The sequence below is a fragment of the Fistularia commersonii genome, chromosome 5 (assembly GCF_037954325.1).
Source record: "Fistularia commersonii isolate RoL2024-O1a breed Wild chromosome 5, RoL_Fcom_v1.0, whole genome shotgun sequence".
Classification (NCBI taxonomy): Eukaryota; Metazoa; Chordata; class Actinopteri; order Syngnathiformes; family Fistulariidae; genus Fistularia; species Fistularia commersonii.
The window spans coordinates 17,346,529-17,368,238 of NC_141288.1; the positions used below are offsets into that span (position 1 = coordinate 17,346,529).

The 21,710-nt window shown below is 43.9% G+C and overlaps 1 protein-coding gene across 7 annotated transcripts in view; it reads right to left on the reverse strand.

The window, feature by feature from the left end:
- Nucleotides 1-21,710, reverse strand: part of dock4b (dedicator of cytokinesis 4b) — a 128,778-nt gene that overhangs the window by 60,693 nt on the left and 46,375 nt on the right. For all 7 annotated transcript variants that reach the window (XM_086147071.1, XM_086147070.1, XM_086147068.1 and 4 more), the window contains exons 7-13: nt 20,197-20,281; nt 12,684-12,835; nt 8,062-8,143; nt 7,878-7,938; nt 7,657-7,789; nt 6,733-6,821; nt 359-484 (exon numbers count right to left, since the gene is read on the reverse strand). In XM_086147071.1, coding sequence (XP_086003197.1) covers nt 359-484; nt 6,733-6,821; nt 7,657-7,789; nt 7,878-7,938; nt 8,062-8,143; nt 12,684-12,835; nt 20,197-20,281 — 728 coding nt within the window. The remainder of the gene's footprint in view (nt 1-358; nt 485-6,732; nt 6,822-7,656; nt 7,790-7,877; nt 7,939-8,061; nt 8,144-12,683; nt 12,836-20,196; nt 20,282-21,710) is intronic.

Consider the following 21,710-nt stretch of genomic DNA (forward strand, 5'->3'; position numbering starts at 1 on the left):
ATTCCCAGCATCCGCAATAGCTTTGGATAAACAAACTCTTGCAAACACACTAAGCTGACACCCTCTCCATTGTCTGCTCGATTGTTTGTTTTTGAGAAACCCCCCCCCCCCCCTTATGATTGACAATTTCATTTAGATTTGGAGCTGAAGGTTTGCTAAAATTAACTACGAATTTTGGAGGCAACCATCATCACAACTGAGGGGTGGATTGTTCTGAGTCCTGGATAAGGAGTTGGACTGTGATATTAAGTAATGCGGCAAATGTGATATTTAGAAAAGAAAACTACTGATAGAAAGTGAATTGGGCACGATATCAGAGGGGAAAATGAGCTTATTCGAACAATCGGCGGTATCTTACCAGGCATGATGACATCGGAGAAGCCCAGTTTCCTGGTGATGGACACGCCGCGGGTAAAGAGAACCATGTACTCCCGTCGCAGCTGCTCAATGTCCCCGTGAAGGAGCTGAAGAGCCACTGCCAGACCTAAAGGGAACCGCATGCATCGTGTAATTATTCATATAATTACAGCATCCCTCCGTGTCACATCCTCCTCTATATAACTTTAATTCCCCCTTCCTTTATTTCAGCCAAAGCCAACCAATAAAAATCAACACTGCAAATATATCATAACCCCGTTCCCAACCCTGCACGTATTTCTGGTGTTATTACAGGGGAGCGGACCTGTGGACCAGACACCTGCATTTATACCGGCCGTGAGGATGAACACAGAAAGCAAGCACACACCCACGTAAATAAGCGGAACATGCAAACCCACTCTACGCCCTCGTTTTTTTTTTTATTTTTATTTTTTTATTAAGAAGGAATCCTATGGAGGCAGTCGTCTAAAATCAATATCCTCCGGCAATAACTCGAAAATGTCAGCTAAATTGCAATGCCGGCTTCCTTTAGGTAATCTCCGAGTGCATGCGTGTGCACGCCGACTGCAAAGAGAGGCGTTTGGGCGATATGATGATTATTATGGGTTGTGGGTGTTTTTTCGGAGGGCTGGGAGGCGGCGGCGGAACGGTTCATTATCAAGGTGTTTAGTCCCGAGCCGTCGTCGACAAAGCGACCTGTTGGCCGCACAACAAACGCACAACACGGACAGGCAGTGAAGGCGTTCGGTTCAGAGAGGAGGAAGGGATTAAGCTTTCTTGTGTGACCGACTGGCTGCATTCCAGCTTGCGTATATTTACTCAAATAGACGGCAATAAAAGGCAATTTCCACCAAAAAAGCCATGTTTAGCTTCGTTCTTCATTTTTACCAATCCCTTGAGATTTCATGATATCACAACCATGAGTCTGCTCATACATTTTGCTTTACTTTTCTTTAGTTTTAACGTTTTCTATTCAGATTTATTCACTTTTTCCAGGATTAGCATTTCTGTTCCGACACCGAATTAGCTGTGCGATGGTGACCAAAACTGATAAAGGAGTTTTAAAGCATCTCGTTCGGTTCGCAGAGGCATCGTGCTGTGGGATATGTTTTACAGAGAAGTCGAAACAACAAGTTAGCAGGGGGCTTTCGGACAGTTGAGGCAGACAGGAAATAACCAGAGAGAAGAAGGAGTAAGCGGCTTAAATTAACAGCAGCTGGTGCCGCCATAGTTACACGACAGGAGCGTTTCGGACCAGAGGTTCTAGGCTTCATTCTGCTCTACAAAACCTCCCGAATTGTTCACACATCACGGGGCAGTTGCGCGGATCACACGGTACGGTGAGACTATTCCGACATCCCCGGAGTGATTTAAACAACTTTAGATTAACACGTGTTTTTTTTTTTTCTCTTCGTAAGGTCGAAAAAGCTGTTTCTGACACTCGTGTGTGCTATGGTGCAGTGCTGTTGCATAAAACTCGTCACATAAAGTCCAGTAAAGTCAAATTTGATCAGATGGACGGTTCAGCTTTACAAATCGAAGAAAGTATGATTGAAAATGACAAATTGATTGAGAAGTGATGAATAAACCTGCATGCACGAGGGTAGAAGGCGTGGCTGAGATAACACAGGGCTCAGCTTTAAATAATCAAAACACACACACACACACACACGCAGAGTCCATCAACAGTGCACTCTGTCATGTGGCACAGAGGTCTGGGAGAAATTGAAAGGAGAATGCCATTAAGGTTCAAGGGAGATTTTTTTTCCCCTTTCTTTTTCTTGCCAAGCCTAAGCTGCCTGCCCTTTAATGTGGATCAAGCAATTGGCATTTAAACACACACACACACACACACACACACACACATAAACACACACACAAAGAGAGAGGCTCTGAAATCTACTGCAGGGCAACAATTAGGCAAACCAGCTTCATTACTATTCAAGCCGCCGGTGGCGCTGACGAAAACAGCCTCAACCTGCGCTGCCCTCAGCCCACCCCGACTGCCTCCTCACAGACTCCAAAAGCAGAGAAAATACAAAGCTCCAAAATAAAAAAATAAAAAAAGAAAAAAAACAAAACAAAAAGAAAAAAAAAAAAAAAAGAAAAAAATCAGATGAGTTGTCGCAGCCTCTTGTGTCACTGCCTACGCTCGAGTGGAGGCGGGAGCGGAATTATCCACCTGCCTTGACTCATGCAGAGCCCGATTCTTATACAATCCCTCTTAGTTATGACCGAACTACGCGTAAACATCATCCGCGGGGTTACATCGCAAAAAAGCCCCCCCGCCTCCGTGACCGTCAAATCACAGGTAAAGAAAAATGAGGCCTTCATTAGGCGACATGGGAACAAAATCATTTTCCCCGCGCCTCTTTATTATCCCTGCTCGCCCAGCGTTCTACCTACTTTAAGGGCAGCACATTCATCTCCTCTCAGCTAATTGGCTGCTAATAAGAGCGTTCTGGCCCGCCGCCAGGTCTTTTCAAGGCGGGAACCACCCGGCAAGACGTGAGAGATATGCAGACACTCGTGCGCACACACACACACACACACGCACATGTACACGGCAAAGGCCATGCATATAAAAGGATGCCCGTGTACACACTCGAAAAGTTATCTCACTCCGCCGCGCTCGGATACTTTGTTTTAATTGCTCTCCTGACACTGAATGCGATAAAAACGGGGTCTTAACTTATGTGGGATGCTCCGTAACTCCTGTTTAGAGGAGATGGGAGAAACACTGACCCGTTCCCGGGTCGCAAAATCCAACATCATTGTCAAATTTTTTTGTTTTTTTTTTGCAGTAAAAAAAAATAGACATCTTGGTTATTTTATATTGTTGCTCTGCTATTAGGATTTAACACTACAGAATGATTTTATCTATTATTATTCTCAGGCGAATGTCATGAAATTGCAGAGAAAATGAAAAAGGGGAAAGAAAAAAAAAAAGGAAAAAATATTTGCGTTACATGGGAATTTTTTTAATTCTTCTCAGGCGAATGTCATGAAACTGCAGAGAAAATGAAAAACGGGAAAGAAATAAAAAAAAAGGAAAAAATATTTGCATTACATGGGATTTTTTTTGAATGGCCTTCGACGTCCTGCCGAGCATTCGAATCTTATGAGGCTTAAATCGTTTGCTATTTGTGGAAGGGATTTACCGCGACTGAAAAAACTGGAAAAGGTTGAAAAGAGGCACAAGATATGGTAATTCAACAAAATTGACACTGTCAAAACTTGTGAATGAGTCATTTAGAATTACAAAAAAAAAAAAAAAAAGGCGCATGGTACAAAACCTAAATCAACTACTGTTCTAAAAACGGATATAAATAGAATGTGTCCTTTTGACAAAAGGGTTTGACTCAATAAAAATCAATGTCATGTTCATTTAAGACTTGCAAAGGTAACTTTGTGGCAAACTCCTGTGAATCAGCGATCCCAGCCTGGCAGCTGTGGCAGCAGCTGACAGCAATTACAATAGTGAATGTGATGAACTCGACCCTGCAGCCGGAGTCTGGAGAGACTTCTCAGCTGCTGCACAACTTGCATTGTTTCTTTAGCCAGGCATTGTGATTAACAGCCTGTGATGACGTACTCTTTAAATTTGGATAAAACTAGTCATCCAGTAGACCGGAGTCAATAATATCTCTGCAAGCCGTCACGCAAACTATGCCAGGAAAACACGCGTCTTCGGCGTCTGCAAGCAATTCATGCGGCGATCTGCTAACCTAGAATTTACCCTAAATTCCCAGCATACAAGTCACTTTCTTTTTCACGTGCTTTGAGAACTGCGGCTTTTACAACGATGTGGCTAATTAAGCTAGCTTCCCTTGCGCCAACACCCTCAATGAAACTGTTTCGGCAAATCAACTCGCATTTACGATGATTCTTCAAATGCACGCAGCTCCCATCATGAAAAAGTCGCGCAGCAGAAATACATTTAATGCGTTCGAGTTGAAAGCGATCGGTTTGGCTGATAGAAGGAATTCGAGCTCCTATGTTCGGCATCTGTTCTGAAAAACGGCATTTGCGTTACGAACCGGTAGTTTTAGATGTTACCATCATTTATTTGATTAAAAGTTTTCAAAATAATCTTTCCTGGAACATCTTGCTGCGTTACTATCTCATGTTTCAACTGGGACACCTGCGGGTTTTAGACAAATACGGCTTATTTATGTGCAATTTCTTTTAAAAATGAGTAGGTGCGGCCTATATAAAGGTGCTAACGCGGTCAGTCAACAGGAATCTGACATAAGAGCTCGATCGAGACTCGCTTTGACTTCGCTTCGAGACTGCCTTAAAACACGAGTTATTTCTCCGCCCAATCCAATTTCGTATCAGAAATGAATTTAGATGTTTGTTGCGTCCGCATCGATTCGACGGGACCTCCGTGTTGTGCGATCTTGCACCGCCGTTGCTTTTTTATGCCACGGACCAACGCTATTCAGATGCTGCTTGCCGCATGTCATTGAGCACAATTACCGCGATCCTCCATGCGTGTACAAGATAAATTGCCATCCTCGGGTTATATATGAATTCTCCTGAAGCAATTACTTGGTCACTGAAGGCGCAATCAGGAAGGCTGACATGGAGGATCGGTCGCACGGGACGTTTCTGCGATCTCCCGTTCTGGATCTCCAAAGTGTGAGAAACTAGATGAAAGGACAAATTTGCTGACGGCAGAATATAATCTTGTTCATTCGTGAGTGTAAAAGATTTTTAACGAACAAACTCATTTTACAAAGCATTAGCATGAACTGTGGAAGAGCCGTCTGGTAGGTGACACTTTGCTCTCGACGCGAAGAGCAGCAAGATGTTTCTATTACAAAGTTCTCCTTAAAGATCATCGAAGATCACGGGCTTTCTTTTGATTTTACACTTGCAAAGAAACACCGCTTTTTTCGGACTATGCGTCGCTCCGGATTATAGGTCGCATCAGCCGACGATGCATTATAAAGAACGAAAAAAACATATATAGGTGGCACTGGAGTATAAGTCATATTTTTGAGGGAAATTATTGATAAAATCCAACACCAAGAATAGACATTTCAACTTGAAAGGCAATTTAAAATAAAAATAGAATAGAGAACAACAGGCTGAATAAGTATAGCCTAGTATAGCCTATATGACGCATAAACAACAAACTGAGAACATGCCTGGTAGGCTATATTAGCATAACATATTACGGTAAGAGTCATTCAAATAACTATAGCATGTAGCACACAACCTAACAATCAGTGTCACTCTTAATCACTAAATCCAACGAAATCTTCTTCTTAGGTGTCACTTCTGAACAACTCCGCCTCCTCGGAAGGTAGACAATGCACCGCTTCCTCGTCTAAAAAAAGCTAGCTTTTAGCCCGCGCTAAGCTTTTTTAATTTTCTTCATTTCAGTAAGAGTAACCTCCAATTTTCGCCAGTCCCTGACAAGTATCTCACTAACTTCAAACTTTCTCTCTGCTGCTCGATTGCCGTTTTCGGCTGCATATTTCACTACTTCCGACTTGTAACCTTTTTTTTTGTATTTTTTTTTCGGTGTTTAGCCCTTCTCAGTTGTTTTTATAAGTCATCGCGACTGTTGAAATGATCAATTTTCATAGGTACAGAAATAGCAGGTAGCATCCTTTTTTCACAAAGCACTTCTACTATGTCCCACCCCCGCTGAATTTGGATTGGTTGGCATGTGTGTGTGCCGATCGCTGATACATTAAAGACACACACACAGACACACACACACATCAGAGCAAGAGAGCTCAATAATTCCACACATAAGTCGCTCCAGAGTATAAGTCGCACCCCCGGCCAAACTATGAAAAAAACTGCGACTTATGGTCCGAAAAATACAGTACTGGAAATCTTCAAATGGACTTTAAAAAGTTCGATTGCATCGCATTTGAAAAGACGCTTTCAAATGTCACGTCATCTCTCCGAAACCGGAGCGTTCGGATTCTCTCAACCCGTTGCCACAGCAAACCGCCGATGCTAACGTTCATCACGGCGTGATCTTTGCTATTCTTACAAAACATCCGACGGGATTTCGCAGCGACCCGGCGAGGTCATCGCTCCTCCCTTACAGAGGAACGTCTTCGCTCAAACACGGTTACGTCTCGGACTCACCGAAAACAGACCGATCGCTCGCCGGACCGCCGATGATGCAACTTTTATTGGTCATGAGTGGATAATGAAGGCGTCGGTGAAAGAGACAAACCCGATAAGTGTTACCCCTTTGTAAGTGAGAATGTGTGTAATCAGATTACCGAGGAGGCCGGCTAGCGGCAGAAGTAAACCCTCTTGAAGCAAAGCGGGAGTCAGAAGTGTGACGAGGCACAACCAAGAACTCAGAAGTGCTCTCACCTGTGTTGGATCCAGAGAGATTGTACCTGGAGTTGGCTTTCTTGATGATGTTCTCGTGGATTTGGTGCCACTCGCTTTCCGTGTTACACCTGGGACGGAGAAGATAATAAAATAAACCAAACAATTCATTCATTTGCACGCTTTTGTTTTTTTCACTCCTGCCGTTTAATTGGGAACAGCGGTTGAAATCAACAAGCTCAACGAGAACAAATTCGTAGCGGAGTGAGCACAGCTATGGGCTCAAACCTGAACCTGCAGCAAGTCTGAGATATTTTATTGATGTTTTTCTTTCTTTTATTAATTCATGTATCCCCAGTAGTTGAGATAATATTATATTTAGCAGCGGAGGAAAGGCGCTTGCTGGTCTACCGGTGCGCATGCTGCCACTACAATTGGAGGAATCCAGGCGATGAGTGAATGCAGCATGAAGCCTCTTCGATTTTGAACCGAGATCCTGAACTTGGGAAGCCTCTCGGATAAGAGGTGAAATGTTTTTCGACGGGAAAAACAAAGTCCGGTTGCCGAACGAGATCTGACGAACGACGCACTCCTGAGCTCCGGTTCTGCCGAACACAGCGAGTCAAATGAGTCGATGCTTACGATGCGCGATTTTTCGCATTTACTGAACACTGCTTTTGAAAATTTCCCATTTGCGTTTTAAAAAATACAAACGTGCTTCCCCCCCTTCGGACACAAATCTGTACTTGCGCGTCTCCTTTAGTCTCTTTGCTCTGAACTCGCAACTTCCCCTTTAGCCATCCAATAATTTTATATTCATGAGTCAGGAAAGTGAAGCTGGCCTTTCAGTGTTTCAGAGAAAAGCGGATCACAGTTTCGAAGATCTGGATTGTGTTTCTACATCCAGCGCCGTGTTTTTGGGGGCAGGGGATTTCTTTGTGCGTCTGGCTGTTTACAGGGACTTACGCATAAACCTTGAGCAGGTGGTCATCCTTAGAGTCAGCAGTGAGGAGATCAGCGATGCTGACGACGGCACACCCGAAAGGTCGCCTGTACTGCACACTGCACAGGTTCTTCTTCTCTCCCGCGCCCATTCTCCCTGTAAACGTCGCACATAAAGCGGATTGCGGGCTTACAAAAGAAGTTACGCGTGGAGCGGAATAAAGAGGTGGCATTCAGACTCCCACCTATTCTTATGATGTGTACGACGATGTAAACATCCTTCCGGAGATCGCTGCTTCCCAAATCCTTCAAGGCAAAAGAAGACGTCACGTTTAATGCGAATAAGGGTCCGAAACACAGGCTCGTCGTCTCGGATTTCACCGTAACGCAACAGCGCTTTAAAAGCTCGGCTTCGTATTCGGTACTCACCACAAATAAGGTGCATTGTCTCTCCGTCTTCTCCGGCGACTTGGGCAGCCCGCTCTTATTCAGCCGGACAAAGAAGCGTTCGCTGCACAAGGGACGAGACGGAACAGAGGAACACATGTGGAGATGAATGAGGACGGCGGTGACGTCAGTGTTACCATAAACCTCCCTGAGCTGCTAAAAAGACAACAAGCCAGAAAGGGAGCATAAGGCAGCACAATGAGTGAAGAGGGTGGCAAACAGAGGAAAAGACGGGCAAGAGACCAATTACAGGGGGTCCCAGACCTACATCTTGCAGAGTTCTGGACTTGATGGCATTCTTCCCTTAAATGATTTAAAAAAAAGAAATTCTGCAGCGCATGTTCTGCAATGAAAATATTCTCTCCTATTCTATTCTAGACGCTCTTTGGGTACCACATGTTTATTTTCCACATCGGCTCACTATTTTGTTTGTATGTTTTTGGATTTTTTTTTTTTTTTTCTGAAATACGGCTCCCAAACATGAGGTGGACTCTTTGCATGGTGACACTTACTAAACTAAATCCTGAGCCAAGAATGTTAATATATTATCTGACAACTCTCCTCCCCTGATCAATGAATGATACAGTTAATGTGCTGTAACACAAGTACGCCGCTGTTGACCGATATTCTGTTTATACATTATTACCATGATGGATAAGGTGTGAATACAATCTTAATGACCTCAACTAACTGTTGATAAATGCCCGATGGTAAAATGTATTGACAATTTCTGTACTGACTGAGGCATTGATAAGCATTAATAGACGCTTAGTTTATTAGCATTGTAAGGGATAAAGAGGAGACTGTGGCTGTGGTTGTCGTGTGGAAATGGAAATAGATAAGAAGTCCACCATCTAATTCATGGTGCCATAAATGTAAAACAGTGGGTTTGGGCTGTAACCCCCTGAAAATAATTCGAGTTAATTAAATCAATCAAAGCCCGAGACGGTCAACAAGTAATCACATCACGTAGTTGATTTGAGTTATCTAGAGTTCTTAAATTATAAAGTAATGAATCCTTTGAATCACACAATTCTTCCTGCGCAGCTACGTTTTTGTTTTGCCAGGGAACCGCCTTATTTGTTAATTTAAAAAAATAAACACATAAATCAAGAATATTGAGGTTTCTGGAGTCACGAAATTTCTTTTAAAAAAATCGTGATACTGTTGAACCTTTTTCCGTCCGGACAAAACAGGACGTACTGATGTTGCCATCGGTCGCCTTGAAGCTAAATATAAATCTCCGAAACCCCCCCCCGGTGAAAATTGAAGAAGTAAACTGTCTGGCTTCCAGTCCAAACAGCGCTGACTCACAGCTAACAGCGGTTACGTTCTCGATGATCAAACTTCAAATATGAACTTTCAGCAGAAGAATCAACCGACTCCGAGCCACTCTGGACTCGAATGCCCCGTTGCCCGGGACGAGACTCGGAGAGCATATCGGGCAAAAAATATAAAAGACTGACACAGAATGCCTTTTCATTCTCATTGTACTGCAATCTCCTCTCCTCCCTCCCTCTCTCTCTCTCGCTTTCTCTCGCCGTATCTCTTTCTTTCGCTCCCTCCGTCCCGCGTACCGGCTTAAAGAGAAACAGCGGAGGCGTCCTGCTGGGCCTCGTCTCATCCTGGCTGGCGAGCTGAGGGCTAATCCAGTTAGGTGACTTTCACAGTCCACCGATAAGCAGAGAGAAAACCTTGTAATGCACCCACGCCTGACAAAGAGCCAAGTGACTGGCAGCACGAGAAGCCCCATCTACACGACACACCCGCTATCGCCGACTGCTACACACTCCTGGAACACCATCGGGTGCGCTACCATTGTCGACGAAAAACCGCATCAAAATTTCTCCGGAGCTCTTAGATGATGATAATAATAAGTTTTAATTGAGTGTTTTGTGCATGTAGGGCACTCGGGCCATGTTTGAATTAATTAATCCCAGGACTATTAATTATACTAATACTTGTAATTTTTTTTTTTTTTTTTGGGGGGGGGGGTGCATTTGCATACCCTTAAGACTTTATATACTTCCCCGTACAGGCACGTGTGCAAAATTCTTAAATGTGTGTATTTCTCACAGTGAAATGTTCTTGTTATCGTGAGAAGTAATTAGAAAGAGATGGTGCTGTTCCTCATTAGCTGCCCTCTGTAACTTTCCAGACCATTTATCCGGCCATATGGAGGTGGATTCCTGTGCATTAGACATGAGACTTTGCACACACTTTCCCCGATCCTAATTAGCGCCGTATTGTTGAAACCGAGACGACCAATTAACACACACTCCTGCACGCGCGTGTATTTTCTTTCTTTACCCGTCCCCCGCCGCCGACTCCTCCTCACAGGTGCGGCGTGTCGATCAACCAAGACCGGCGTCCTCCCGGCGGGGACCTTATCTCCCGTTTACGACCGCTCGTATTAACATAACGTGAGCGGCCTTCCTCCCTCCCCTCGGGGATCTGACAGCCGTCACTATTCCCTCTCCAAATATCGATGATCGCATCAAGAGCAGTGCGCTCACCCGGCGAGAGGGCGGAGGCAGGGATTGCGAGGGATCGACAGGTAAAATACTGGATGAATTAACTGCTGCTCTCCACCAAACTCACTTCTCCGACTAACACACACACACACACAAACACACACACACACACAGTTTTACCGTTGTAGAACACTGCGCTGATGCTTGAGCTGCCCCAGATCAGGTTAGGCACCAAGTTAGGCTATGCAGTGTGTGTGTGTGTGTGTGTGTGTGTGTGTGTGTGTGTGTACGTATGTGTACGTCTTTGTCCTAAAAAAAAAAAAAAAAAAACTAACCCCAGCTTACTGTTCTGTATATTTCCTGTGCATCTTGTATTTGCAAGTGTTATTTGCAGTGCTTATGTCCTTTATTGTAAGTCGCTTTGGATAAAAGCGTCTGCCAAATGTAATGTAACGTAATGTAATGTAGAACACAATCTTGTGCAGTGCAAGGAAAACAAAGGGCGCATCCGTATGCAAAAACTTGATCGTTGGATCACGACATGAAAAGTTTTTTTAAAAATGTACCTGCAGCAGCTATGAGGCAGGAAAAGGCCATGTGTGTGTGTGTGTGTGTGAGCGTGACTCATTCCCAAGGAGCCTGTATTTAACACAAAAGACGCTGCCGGGATGCGCAGGGGCTGCCGGTGCCGTCGTTGGCACCGAGACAACGGGCTGGACCCCCATCTGGTCTCTGACACGCAAACGCCGAGAGAAGCGACGAAAAATGGCTTCCCGCCAGGCGGCTTGCGTAAAAATGTGTGTGTCTGTTTATTTATGTGGCCAGACAGTGAGAGCTGGCATGATGCCATTATGGTATTTTTTTTTTCCTTAAACACAAGTGATGCCACGACCAACGCACACAAACTAGAATCCGGACACAAAAGTCACGGTCTCTGATACTCTCAGGTCTTCCAAATGCCAGACTCATTTTAGAGAAACTAGTGTGTTATAATTGATTGGGCATTTTAGTGGTGCCATTTCCATTTTGTCCAAAAAAATGACAAAAAAAAAAAAAGATAACTGCTTTAATACCATTTCAAAGACAGCGCTGCACATCTGCTTAAAATGCAGTTCAGGAGTAGGCTAATTACTCTTAAGAGACTAAGGTAGTGGGTACTTTCAGATGTAGTTGGAAGGCAGGAGGAGATAATGACATTGAGCGTGAGGAGGAAGAAAATGCAGAACGGGGATGTTCGTGTGACCCTCCCCCGGATCAAAGTGTTCTCAAAAGAAACCTTCCAACAGCAAAATGTTTTAACTTCAATTAAGAATTTGGATGTAAGAGTTGCGTAAGATGAGCGAGCGCGGCCTGACCGCTCTCGTTTCAAGCGCTTCCATTCCGACGATACATTCAAAGTCTGCTTGCACACAAAAGTCACTTCAAACATTAACATCTTTTAATTGCAAAGCAAACCCCAAACTCCTGAGTGTCCTGATTCATCTTTATAGGGATTCGCTGCGGCTCGGAGATACGGGCCGTGGAGATCTCTGCTTACTCGTGAATACAATGGGACCGGGTTCAGTTTCCCTTGTGGTGCATTTAAAAAAAAAAAAAAAAAAAAAAAATCAAATCACGGCCTGGTTACTCAAGATAATCTGCAGACTTTATTGAAAGTAGTTTTCAGGGGAACTTCTTTTTTAAGGTTAGGTCTCATTATTTAAACCCTGGATTTTCTTCTTTTTTTTTTTCCAGAAATTATCTGAAAAATGAAAATGAAAATAAGCAGGAGGTCTGGTGGAAGAACCAGAGAGGATGTTCATGGATGGCAAGGAAGGTGGATGTGAAGTTTGTTGTGTGACAGAGGAGGATGCAAAGGCGAGGGGGAGGTGGAGGAAGATGATTGGCGGCGGAGAACGCTGAAGGGAAAAGCCCAAAGGAGAAGAAGATCTATCAAACACCCCTCAGGTGGAAGTGGAAGTGTGAATTTCACATGCTTTTGATTGACAGGCTCTTGTAGACAGATCCCACTTCCTCATCCACTTGAAAAAAAAAAAAAACCCTACTTGAACAACTATACATCTATAATTAAAACAGCATGTTTTGCTTCTTCGGATGACGAAGGATCGGGATCTTCTGAAGTCGCCCTACCTTAGCGGCCGATTCTCCCGTCCGTCGTAAATGTGGAAGAAGACTTCGAGCTCTTCGCCCAGGTTGGCGCTCATCAGACTCTTCACGTGCACAAACAAATGGTGGGTGCTGGCAGGCGTGGGGGTCTCCTTCTTGCGATGCCGGTGTTCCATCTGTAGGGGGACGGAGGAGAATGAGTTTTGTTTGTTTGGATCTGGGGCAGCTACATCAAATCAGGAAATACCCAATATACAGCGGCGGGAATAAAAACTCTTCTTTTCTGATATGGGGTTAGAGGGTTTCATTTGTAAAGGATGAAAAAGAGACAAAAAAAAAAACAAAAAAAAACTGGCAAGCCCGTAATCTCTAAATCCTGGAAGATCCTGAAATGGAGGATCAAATCTCATCAAACTCGAGGTTAATGCTCGGGGAAAGCTAAAAAAATAAATAAATGTAAAAAAAAAAAAAAAAAAGACAACAAGAACATGTGTCTCCTATAATACCAGCCAATCACATCCGAGAGCTGCCGTATTAAGCGGTAAGATTCCCGACGAAAAATAACTTCTATCGCTCTGAGACATCTCGCCGGTAGGAGGAGTTTTCCGCTAAATTTGCATTTATATTTCAGGGGCCTGAAGGGAGTGAGAGTTATTAGACAGAGATTTTGTCTGCGTGGAGAGAGGATGCTGTTACACAGACAAATTTCCCGGCTACGGTCAAAAAACGAGATGCGCGCCATCGGGCTGAGGATTTGTTCAAAAAAACACTCCAAATGATTGTTTCTGTGAAGGATTTTAAAAGAAATAAATTGAATGTTTGGAAATCCAGCCCTTTATTCAACACAGCAACTGTCTTTAAAACACAAAGTCATATATATTGAGTCTACATTAATCATTAAGGAGTCACACTGAATATGCTTGGGATGTATCAGTATGGGAATGTTTAAAAAATAAATAAATAAATTAATAAATAATAAATAAATAAATAACCATCCGCAATGTCCTAAACTATAAATGCCATCTCTATTTAAGAGAGCTCATCTCATTCGCCCGTCAACATTCAGGCATACAAGGACATACGCACGTCCGCGCAAACAGAGCGGCAGATGGCGAGCAGAGCTCCTGCCAAATTTCGCTCCACGTTTCGCCCGTGTAGCGGGATGAAGAGAGACGGGCGAGGAGGACAAGTAGGGGATTACAGGAGAGGAGAAGTATCAACAAAATATGGGGTACAGTGATGCATCATCACAGGAGGTAAATATTGAATATCAGGAGCCAAACATACAAAGGCGATGTTGCTACCTCGCAGTTTACTTAGAGGAGCTATGATTCTCCTCTCTGCTTTATATATTGTATATTGACCCTGTTATAGATCACTGGCTTCTGCTACTGAGTGCAAAATATATTATATAATTTTTATATCGCTTTTCTGATAAATTCACCCCCTCCATCTTCGATGAAAACAACGATTCCAGCTGCTGTTCTTCAGAACTTGAAATGAAACAACTGTATTTTCCTTTCATTCAAATTCTTATTCTTATAATGGTAGAGGGGAGAAAATAAGACTAATTTCAAGGAATAATGACACGCATATGTCAATCATACAGAGTTTAAGATGAAGAGTGACGGTGATGCGGATAAATAAAAGTGCATGCAGGATTTGGGCTGGGACAACATGCACGGCGTCGCCCATAATCCTGTTTACTGATGCCACAGAATTAAGCAGAAACAATGTCGCCGCACCAAAAACCACGCGTCTGTACTAACACGCTGGTAAACCAATGCCGACACACTGACAACAGAGACTAATACAAAGCTAACAGTGGCAGAGACAACATGACCCGATCTGACTGAACCAATGAATAGTAATTGGGTTCAAACATTTACCTGTGTTAGTTAGATACCACTCCTTAACATCGGACAATTTTTCTTACAACGGTTACAATCACCAAATCGGGTATTTTCTTCTGGAGCAGGTCCCAGGACAATTTTTTGGGGGATATCCAGTCATTCGTTCATTATCTAGACCAGTGTTTCCCAACCTTTTTTGAGCCACGGCACATATTTTACATTAGAAAAAATCACACGGCACACCACCAAATAAACATGTCAAAAACATTTTTTAACTAATTAGAATGAAACCGTAGTCTCAATTTACTTTGTGTGAAATCTAATATATCTAATATCTGTAGATTCGTCAAGTTGCAATGCAAATTTCCCACTGATGTGGAACTTTTCCAGAACACTTTTTTCAATGTATGAAGACATGTCATCAATATGATTGGAAATGGTATTATTGGAGAGAACTCGGGCTATTTCTTTATCAACGCCAGAGCCGAGCTTTTCTTCTACAATGATTTTGCCGGCAGGTAGTATTAATGTTTTGCTACCGTGTGTGGCTGTTTGGATTTAGAGATGAGTTCAGCAACTGTATAGCATGCTTTCACCGCTTTCTCACTCGTCTTGGTAGTTTTCAACAACGCCCCCTGTTTGTTTACGCAGATACAAGAACTTTTTATATTAAAAATGTATCACGCAAAGCGTCACTCATCACTCTGATACACAGATGCACAGGTTAATTCACTACCCGTTGCCATCGAATGGGCACGCTGCCCACATAGACATAGGAAGACACATTATTTGCATTGAATAAATAATTTTCGGACCAATCGGGTGAAAGTGGGCATTTTTCCACGCCACACCTGATGATCTCTCACGGCACAGTGGTTGGGAAACACTGATCTAGACAACTCATCGTGCGGTAACGGTTGCCGGTCGAGACACAACCGTTCACACAGGGGCAAAGTAGGGTCTTCGATGAACCTGCTGCATGTTTTTGGACCTTGGAACGGAACCGGGACATTCTTGCAGCGAGGTAGAAATGCTAACCGCTGTGCCGTGGCGCAACCGCTTTCTAGAATGTGATGGTGAAAAACAGGCCTCAAGATCCTTTCAAGTCAATAAATCTTTTCAAATAGTTGAGAAATGTATGAAAATCACTCTGACCTTCTAAAACCCTCTTTAATGATGGTTATTTGCAATAAAGTTTGACGCTCTCGAAACCAACGGATGAAAAGTGCAGACCTGAGTGCTGTTTTTATTCAATGACAATAGCAAAACGTTGTGTTTCCTGTTGCGGTTAAATGTGAGGAAAACAACAGGAGCCTAAAGCGACCCAAATCCATAACTACATGGATAAGATTTGTCAATGATATAAAAACAAATAAAGAAAACATGGCACCCGGGGCCTTAAGCAGGCTAGAATATTGTACCACAACTGCAATATCTGCCAAAATGATTAATGCTTTGTTTTGTCCTGACTGTTCCGAGATCCCGGAGGAAAACTCATTGGAAAGGGAAGTAAAGACCGAGCCGATTTTCTTTAAACCACATCAGTATTTCTCTGCACACCAGACCCTGAGCTCCGGATTTCATGCGGAATGACTCGTTCTGGAAAAGACCTCATTTATACTCTTGGCTTTTATTAGGAGGTTATTTTCAGCGTGTCATTTATTCTGTCTGGTGGGAGCAGAGCGTGGTTGCATGACAGTTTCAGCATGACTAGACACAAAGGGTGGACATGACAGCCTTAAAAATAAAGCTGGCAGCTCTGCCGGCATCCCATAATGCTGCGGGCAAGCCGGCAGAAGACGTCAGAGGGATTTCATGAGTGCCAGCCCAACCATCTTATTATTGTCCACTCCGTTACAGCCTCTTAAACGGTATGAGACGGCACGAGTGGTGCGACTTCAACCGAAGAGGAGCTCCGCGGGGTTAACCCCGAGCCAAAGAGAAGCTCCGGGGGATTCGCCGATCTCCGATCAGAACCTCGCGATTTGAGCCTCTTCCCTAATCCGCCCCGCATTTGGGGTTAAAAGGAGACGCCTATGTGGCACAAGCAGGAAGCCTGCGATGAGCGGGTCCGATCTGAAGCCAGGGGCATCAATCTTGTGACACCTGGAGGCGCGGAGGGGAAATCTTCACCGCGGCGTGTCCAGCCTCCAGACCAGACCGTGACTCACTTCCGCCGTCTTCGATCTGAGATATAGACTCTGAAGTTTGAAAAATCGGTGAAAATCAGTACAGCTGACTCGCCGTTCCCTTCGCCTTTGCCGCCGCAACATCCGAGCAGATCTCGGATAAGACCGTGGAGCGGATAGACGCGTGGGAAATCCGTTATGTAATAATGCAGCATTGTGCAATAAGCGCTTGAGAGATCATAACAACATTGGAGCCGCGTACAACCGAGACTTAAGCTGACACAAATATCTGAAGGAAAAACAGAAAAGTAAAAATCCTCCGCGGACGCACAGGGGCACGAACGTCTCGCATCTCGCGCTTCTTGTCTTCTCCGATGAATTTAAGATCGCGCTGCGTGCAGAGTTCGATGTGGTTTCATCGCAAAACACCAGTCTTCTAACCCCTGCAAAAATGTTGCAGATAGATAATTTATGAATTTTCAGGTCTGCGCAGCACCGCCATGACTTTAACATAAACTAACACGGACATCCAGTATATGGTAGACGGCACCTCCGAACCATAGAGCGCCGCGACAACCCGTCCCGCGTTCACGCAAACCAAAAATTGCACTCCTCGGAAGGCCTGTCTGGGAAATGAGACTAAATACTTTGAAGTAAAACTGCATGTTACTTGGCATTTGGATGCCAAAAAAAGATTCCTATTAAGGGATAACATTTTTTTTTTCCTCCCTCTAACATCAACTCGGGTGTATTTTAGAGATGCCGGTAATTTATTTACACACTTTGGGCCAGCCTCCATTACTGGAGCATAACATTGCCAAACTGCAGCCTTTATAAACTCTAATGGTGAATATGTGCAAGATTTGCATTTAGAGTTGGGTATTTTTATACCATTTGCCCCCATCCTCTGGCTCAGGGTTAGTAGGTTAAGTCCCCTGGGGCTCTTTAGATGTTATAATATTTTTACCGGTTAGCTGCTAAACATCGATGGTGAGCAGCCTGCACACTCGAAACGGTTCATCTGAACTGGTTAGATGCTGATGTGGCGAAACACCGCAGCGATTTCGATGGGTGGTTTCCCACAGAATAAGACAAGACGCTACCGAAATTGATCAAATATTAGATCGCATGTTCTCCGCGAATGAGGAGGTGAATAATGAAGTCGCTCTTCATCGATGCATTCAATCACCTCGATATCTACACGGGCAGATACCTTAGTCATAATTCCTAGAAACAACCAGGAGCCGGGCTGAATTTTCCCACGACGACACACATCTGGCCTTTATGCACTTCGTCGACGCACACACACACACACACACTCCATGTGACCCCACAGTCTCGATTGCAGTAATCCATTCCACAGGGGTACCGTCTATTACAGCGCTGTTCCCCCCCTCGACCAAATCTTGGTGAAAACACCGCTGTAATTTGGGTTCGACACGGTTGTGTGTAGCGCCGGCGTGTTATTGTGCACGGGCGGCAGCAGAGATTGTCCGTCCCTTTATTTTGTCCAAGTGTTGCGGAAATGACTAATTTTGCATGGTATTTATTAAAGGTGCATTACGCTTTCATTGTGCCGTGCTAGCTTTTGTTTTGACGAACAAAAACAAAAAGAAAAGAAACAGATGGATTAAGCGCATCAATTACCCCTGTGAGGGGGGAGCCATCTCGCCGCATGTGTGTATGTGTGAGAGAGAATTCTCACTGCACTATAACAAGGCAGAGAAGGGGTTACCATGGTAACAGCAGTTGGGGCTTGCAGAAGCGGGTGGGGGGGGGGAGGCAGGAAGCAAATAGTTGAGAAAGGTAGATAAAAACAGGCTGAATGGACGCAGATCCAACAGAGCTAAATGAAGATCTCCAATCAAGTAACGATACCTATATTTCGTAGATGCGGCGAGAATATTGACGATTCACAGATGTTGATCAATACGATTTGAGATCTCCAGCATTGTCAAGTATATCTAGTCCGGGATTTTTTTGATTTGGACATGACACGCGATTTGTATACAGGTAGCTATGAAAGAAAGCAGTTGTTGTTAACTTCATCGCGTATTTATAAAAACCATTGGAATTTTTATTTATGCATAATTTAGAAACGATCACAAATGCTGTTTATTTCAATACCTGGTGCTGCTGTTTGGTCCAAAAAGCCCGCAGGCATCAAACATCACATTTTCAAATTTCACTTGAATACGGTGTTGATGAGGTTGAAAACTGAAAAATATCAAGGGGATATTTGTGAAAGGCTTCCACGGATTTGTGAAATATTTGTCTGGCTTGAGAATTAATTAGAAAAAAAAAATAGTACCGACAAAATCTGCTTGGCAACGTGATTATGGTTATCATTATTATTAGTCGTATTTTCTTTTATCAAGATTCTAGGTTCAAGAATCAGGGAAAACGTTCATGGTCTTAGAAAATAAAGAACACGAGCTCAGATGTAGCTCACGGAGGAACCTTATCGTCCAAATATTCAGCATCCTGAGCGATCCTTGACAGAAAACAGAAAACACCGCTGTCCAAGATTCTCCCGAAGCTAAAAAAACACTTCCCCACTGCTGGTCTCACTCGTGAGCTTAAAATTTCACACCACCGCATTCGCCATTTGGCAGCTTCACGTGTCTCCGAAGCAGGTGGCTTACATCGGGCAGAAACTCATTAGAGGGTATAATATGTTGTACAAAGCGGTCCGTTACAAAGATGCGCCAGCGGGAAACGCGGCCGAGCTCCATATTCTGACGTGACGGGAAATAAGTGAACGTGGCGAAAGATTTCCCCCGGGAAGGCGCATATTTACAATCCTGGAGATTCCCCGTAAAGTGTGTGTACATATATAAATGTACCCACACACACACGCACAATGATTATGGTGTGTTATGTCACATCAATAAGATGGTCTGATCCATCCATGCTGTCATATTTAATGGTTTCTCTTTCTGACTTCAACATCTATAGCTGATATGATAAAGCGCTAAATCTTCTCAGAACATCCAAAAAACTTCTCCTACAATAAACATCATCTTTCTTTAAACTACATCACCATCAGTTCGTTTGTTGTCTTTACTTGTACTGCAGCCGTGGAAATCGGAGAGTCCCACGTTCACCCGTCGCTAATCGATATCGGGGGCCAAAAGTTTTGAGGACACTTTCACATGTTCGTTCAGGGTTTTTAGGTGTTTGCCAGATGTTTCTATGGTTGTGTCATTCTCAAAACTTTTGGCCATGACTGCAGAGAGAGATACAACATTCACGCCATCATTCACCCGACTTGGAAATTAAGGGTCTTTTCGGACTTTTCGTGGGAGGAAAATCGAAACCCGTGAAGACGGAGAACTTGCAAACTCGAACCACAGAGACGGGAGCATCACCGTGCTAAAACCGAATAAACCCGATATCTATACAAATACAACAATACAGCGTTCATCCTTCTCGTTTGTTTGTTTGCACATTAGGGACGGGTTCATTGAAAGATGACTGATTGTCAAGAAAAAATGGCAGAAACGTGGCGTCCAGGCAGATGGACGTTCAGCGTGGGAGCAAAGCCGTGCTTACCAGTCTGTAAAGCTCCGTGACGCTGATTTCATCAGGGTCCACCATGCTGAACTCCTGTCGGGGGACCAGATCCAAGCCAAGTTGTCTGCAAAAAAACAAAGAGAGAGGGAGGAAGGGAAGCGGGGAGGGGAAGGGGGGCCAAGTCAGTTCCAAACGGACGGTTGCGTGTAAAAAAATGATGGTTCGGTCGCAGATTCCGGCTCTGTAAATACAGCATGCCCATGTTTTTCGCGGGGGTTACATTCCAAAAAGAACCCGTGACAGGCAAAATTTGTGAAGTAGAAACCTTTATTTTTTTTTACAATTATTATGCAATTAAATACTCTATTCTACACTGAAAAGAAAGAAAAAAAACATTTTCGCTTTTGTGCAGATAACATTTGTATCCAAAGTAATGTTTTTTTTCCTGCAGTCATTAATCCACAGAGCTAATGCAGACTCCATCCTCACCATGATCTTGTTGCGGACAGTTGCAACCCTTTTTGGATCCTTATTAAAGCTTATTGCTGCTGTCGTCCTTATGTTTTTTTCTTTCTTCTTTATGGAACGAACGGGAGATTCATTCATTCCGTAATGCCGACCTACAGCCGCATAGCTTTTACCTTCCCTTAGCATGTCCAGAAGTTTAACTTTATCTGCGATAGATAGCATCTTCCGCTGCCTTTTAGGCCCTGACACAGGTGCTTTTGTCGGTCCAGAGCGTTTTGTCAACATTATGGGTTTTAAGAAACTGCAAGAGAATTTGCACGTACGTAATGTAAATTTGGCAAGCTGTTTTATGTACGTGTGCATATTAAACCGCAACGTTATTGACGCACAGGTAGAGAAGAAGCAGAGTGACTTTTTAGCCAATCAGAATGCAGAACACAATGCAAATCCGTGAAGTAGGGAAACCGTGAAAAGTAAACCGCGTTATAGCCAGGGATCACTGTGAGTTGAGCCGGGTGAACAAACTCAAAACGCAGACGCGGCTTCGCCTCCGCACAATAAAAGCACCATCACGTCCCCGTCTGTCATCTAAACAGACCTGACAGATCACCCTCTTCCCCGAGGAACGCATGAGAAAAAAAAAAGAAAAACAACCTTTCTACTCTCAGCCCCTGCTTTGCCTACTGTCCTCTTTATCCTTCATCCTTCCCCGCATCCCAGAACTCTCAGCGTCCCTCATCTGTTTCCACAGACTGTGACAAGCCATTCTCCTTTCTCTTATCTTCCACTTCCCCTCGCTCTTCCTTCTTTCCCTGTCATCATCCTCCTCCGGGCTCGGCTCCTCCACAATAAAGGAAGTCGGGTCTGGTCAACCAGACACGAAAAAAAAAAAAAAAAACCTGCCGGGCGGAGAGGATGGAGGGGGGGTTTGAAAGTTTAAGGACAGCGAGAGGCGGAGAAATTAAAAAGACGGGTAGAAAAACAGAAGTTTTGAATATACGTTAGGGCTTGTTTTTATTTAATCCACATGAGTGGAGAGAGAGAGCGACGGGGAAAGCGGAGGAAATGGAGAAAAGGGAGTGAGA